Source organism: Bidens hawaiensis, unplaced genomic scaffold, assembly GCF_021521415.1.
Source record: "Bidens hawaiensis isolate Kalapana, Puna unplaced genomic scaffold, B.hawaiensis_p1.1 tig00002772_1, whole genome shotgun sequence".
NCBI classification, from domain to species: Eukaryota; Viridiplantae; Streptophyta; class Magnoliopsida; order Asterales; family Asteraceae; genus Bidens; species Bidens hawaiensis.
Genome location: NW_027491150.1, coordinates 657590 through 661932, shown reverse-complemented (window position 1 = coordinate 661932; position 4343 = coordinate 657590). Strand labels below are relative to the sequence as shown.

The following is a 4343-nucleotide window of genomic DNA, read 5'->3' as shown; positions in this document are numbered from 1 at the left end:
ATAATAATAATCACTCATTCATTTGTTGATTCAAATAATAATCAATCAAAACCTTTGTCCATGGTCCATAGCTTTCATCTCCAACTATCAATAATCCCCAATATTTTCCAGGTAACTAATAATTATTATTATTATTATTATTATTATTATTATTATTATTATTCTCACGGTATCATTTTAATTTATTCGGAAATTAGATACTCTTATGTCCATGAGTTGTTATTTAATATTTATAGATTCGAATTACGAACAGAGTGATGTTGTTAAATAGACGTAGTTTAGGTTTTAATAATTTGAAACCAGAGCTACTCGAGCTGCGTTTTTCTCGAGCCTGATTCGAGTCCGAGCCTCAAATAAAAGCTTGTTTAGTTCGGAAGCTCGTCGAGCCTTAACGAGCTTCTTGTGTTTTTATGTTTACTCTTTTGGACAATCTATGTATTAAATTCAAGCTGCACAGCTAGCTTTCGCTCGATTAAGGTACTAAACGAGCTCAAGTTTAGTTTAGGCTTGTTTAAGGTTCTTCTGAAAATATATAAAACTAATTAAAAACATGTATAAATTAATTGTTAATAAATAATAAACGAGCTGAGCATGAAAACGACTCATGAGCTTGAGCTTTAGAAATGATCTCGAAACGAGCTGAGCTCGAGCTCTCGTAAGTCAAAACGAGCCAAACTCGAGCTGGGCATAGGAGGCTCGTTGAAGGTTATTCTGAAAATATGTAAAAATAATTACAAGCGTATATAAATTAATTAATAAATGAACGAGCCGAGCTTGAGTTAAAAAAAAAAGACTCACGAGCCGAGCTCGAGCTTTAGAAAAAAGAGCTCGGAACGAACCGAAATCGAACTCTTGTTAGTCAACTCGGCTCGTTTGCACAAAGAAGAATTTGGGCTAATATATCGGATCGGTTTAAGAATCGATACAGTGACATTTTATCAGTAAATCCGAAAAACGAGCTCTACCTAAGGTTAGGCTTGTTTAAGGTTCGTCTCAAAATATATAAAAATAATAAAGAACGTATGTAAAGATATTTAATAAATAATAATGAGTTGAGCCTAAGCTTGAGAAAACGACTCACGAGCCGAGATCGAGCTTCAGGAAAGGAACTCGAAAACAAGCTGAGCTCGAGCTCTCTTGAGTCAAATCAAGCCGAACTCAAGCCGAGCATGGGTTCGTTTAAGGTTCTTCTAAAAATATATAAAAATAATTAAAAACGTATATAAATTAATTAATGAATAATAAACGAGCCTAGCCTGAGCTTTAAAACATAACTCACGAACCGAGCTCTAAGCCTCTAACATTAAAAAAGAGAGCTTGAAACGAGCCGAGACCGAGCTTTAGAAAAAAGAGCTCGGAACGAGCCAAGATCAAGCTCTTGTAAGTCAAAATGAGCCTAGTTGACCTCGGGCTCGGCTCGTTTACACAAAGAAGAATTTGGGCTAGTATATCGGATTGGTGTAGGAAGAGATGTAGCGACATTTTGTCACTAAATTCGAAAAACGTTTAGGGTCCTTAAGTTCTTAATATAACTCATGATTTTTCGTTATATATCTGTCCCACTAGAACAAATAAAGCAAGTAACAAAATATATTTGATGAGCTATGATATAGATTCACAAAAAAGCCATGGATATTTGTGAATAATTGATCATAGATCTTAATTATCAGACTTTGAGTAACATAGATAAAAATACAAATATAGTTCTATGTCTATATATCTATGTAAAGATATGAATGTTTGGTTGTTTTGGATTGAAGGATGTTTTTGGGACATATGGACTCGATGCAAAGACTGCGGTCGTCAAAGGAGCTACTCCTTTCTGACCCCGTGTCTGAGCTGGAAGCTGACGAGGATGAGGTATCGGGGCAGATACTATATACCGCCTCTTTTGAAGAAAACACTTCAAGTATTTTAACGTACGACACTATTATATGGCTTTCAATATCGTTATTGCTGGTTTTAGCTTGGGGAGTTGGTGTAATCATGTTACTGTATCTTCCCATGAGACGCTACGTGCTGTCAAAAGATTTATGTTCACGAGAACTTTATGTTACTCCTTCTGAAGTGGTTTACAAGGTACAAGTTTCAGATTTTAATGTGTGTATAATGGATATATCATATATGTTAATTGTGATTTAGTTTTGAAGGTGTCCAGACCGTCTTATATACCCTTTTGTGGGATTGTAAACGTTGAAAGGCGTATACCTCTTGCTCTAGCAATTGATATTATTATTAAACAAGGTATCGTTTTCAAAACTATTTTTTTGTTCGTTTATGTTTTTAAAATTGGTTTATGTTTTTATGATTTATGAAATTGATTTTTGTTAGGTTGTTTGCAAGCGATGTTTGGACTCCATACTTTTCGACTTGAAACTGTAGCGCAAGGAAAAGCTTCTTACGTTGATGAATTACAAATTCAAGGTGTTTCTAATCCTCAACTTTTAAGGAAGGTAAATACTTTTAATTTGTATGTTTGACTCCAATAAGTCAAGACCTTTGACCTTGTACAATTTATTTGCGTTTATTTAGTCTTCGACCATCTATAGCAGTCATATCAGTTTTATTAAGTTATTTAGTAATCCCTTTTGGCTATTACCTTGTTCTAGCCGATCCAAGCCCGACTAGGCTCAAGCTCGGCTCGTTTCGAGCTCTTTAAATAAAGTTCGAGCTCAGCTCGTGAGCTGTTTTTTCAAACTCGGGTTCGGATCGCTTTCGGCTCGTTTGTTATTAAATAATTAATTTTTATACATTTTTAGTTTTTTTATATATTTTGAAGAAACACTTAAACGAGCTTAAGCTTGGCTCGAGCTTGTGTAGCATCTTAAACCAACCAAAGCTCGGCTCGAGATCGACTCTGCAGTATGAAATTAATACATAGAAGTAGAAAATGGTAAAATTTAATATACAAAATGCTCGAGCTTGAGCTCGGTAACTAAACGAGCTTTATTTCAGGCTAGGGCTCGGCTCTAGCTCGAAAAAGCTTGGCTCGTTTCAAACTTTTTTATTGATCCTAGCTCAAGTAGCCCGCGAGTGGCTCGGCTCTAGCTCGAAAAAGCTTGGCTCGTTTCGAACTTTTTTATTGATCCGAGCTCAAGTAGCTCGCGAGTGGCTCAGCTAGTTTGCACCCCTACAATTAATGTCATTTTTAAAATTTTTAGGTGATAGTGAAAGAAGCTTCAAGGGCTATACAAGAAAATCCAGCTCACATGAGATCTTTTACAGACGGAAATCTTTTCAAATCATCAAGAAACTGGAAGGTAATTTAGTCTCATAACTACTACTTATTTGATAAATAAAGTTTTTAGCTTCATTAGTTTATGCACAAAATCATTAATAAGAGTAGTTTGAACTTTGAAATAATGAACTTTTAAACGACAATAAGATTTTTATATGTCATAAAATGTTTGAATTGCAGGCGGTGAATTCACCTAGGACTCCTGCATTAGGAGAACGAAGAGTGTTGAATCATACAGAGGTGCTAATAAACAAAATGGACGAAGTCCGCCAATCTGTTAAGGTATGTATGAATATACATAAAAAAACAACAAGGGTTAAAAACATGAACACAATAATAAATTATGCCAGTCGAATAATACGAATTTTTGCATTAGTAAAAATGAGACCTGAGATAGCCTATTAATCTTAGTTGGCAATATTTTGACAGTCTCGTAAGTCCTGTCACATTGCGGTCTTCTTCTCGAGTGTTGATCCACTACATCCTTCTAGTGCTCATATCATATCTCGAGAATGTTGCGTGCCAAGTTGACGAAAATTATGGAAATTTAAGCTATCAGATAATTAAAATTAAAAAAACAGTTTTGGTGAATTAATTGCTTGAAATCTTAATGGTTTTAAGTCAAATATGATGGTTCACTAGTCAAAACATGAAAATTTTCATGTGTAGGGATAAACTGCAGATAAACTTTGTTAATAACTTTTATCATGAAAATTTTAATTGTATTTGATTGATTTTAAACTTGGTATTATTATTATTGTTATTGTTATTGCTATTGCTATTGCTATTGCTATTGCTATTGCTATTGCTATTGCTATTGTTATTGTTATTGTTATTGTTATTGTTATTGTTATTGTAAATCATTTTCTTTGTTTTGATACTGGATTTAACAGAAAATAGAGAGAATACTAGAGAAGGCTCCAGCTACCAGTGAAAGTGGCTAAGGATAAAGGATATCAACTTTGCTATTCTCTGATTTTTAAAAACTAGAAATTGTATTGTTTTATATCATTCTTGAATTATTCATGATTTTCATTAGAAGCCATATTCATTTCAATTTTGACTTGAAATTGATGTATAAAATATTTACAAAATCCCAGTTTGC

The 4343-nt window shown here is 33.8% G+C and overlaps 1 protein-coding gene across 1 annotated transcript; it reads left to right on the top strand.

Annotated features, from left to right (window-relative positions):
• Positions 1 to 4343, top strand: LOC143621042 (uncharacterized). The gene is made up of 7 exons (XM_077092577.1): positions 1 to 111; positions 1761 to 2079; positions 2151 to 2244; positions 2332 to 2453; positions 3162 to 3260; positions 3419 to 3520; positions 4132 to 4343. The coding sequence occupies exons 2-7, from the start codon at positions 1762 to 1764 to the stop codon at positions 4180 to 4182; spliced, it is 786 nt and encodes a 261-aa protein (XP_076948692.1). The 5' UTR covers positions 1 to 111; position 1761; the 3' UTR covers positions 4183 to 4343.

What these genes read in the sequence shown, in the direction of transcription:
- LOC143621042 (XM_077092577.1), top strand. Translation starts at nt 1,762, where the DNA reads ATGTTTTTGGGACATATGGACTCGATGCAAAGACTGCGGTCGTCAAAG. An exon ending in CTTCTGAAGTGGTTTACAAG is followed by an intron (nt 2,080 to 2,150) that starts GTACAAGTTTCA and finishes TTAGTTTTGAAG; the next exon opens with GTGTCCAGACCGTCTTATAT. An exon ending in AAGTCCGCCAATCTGTTAAG is followed by an intron (nt 3,521 to 4,131) that starts GTATGTATGAAT and finishes TGGATTTAACAG; the next exon opens with AAAATAGAGAGAATACTAGA.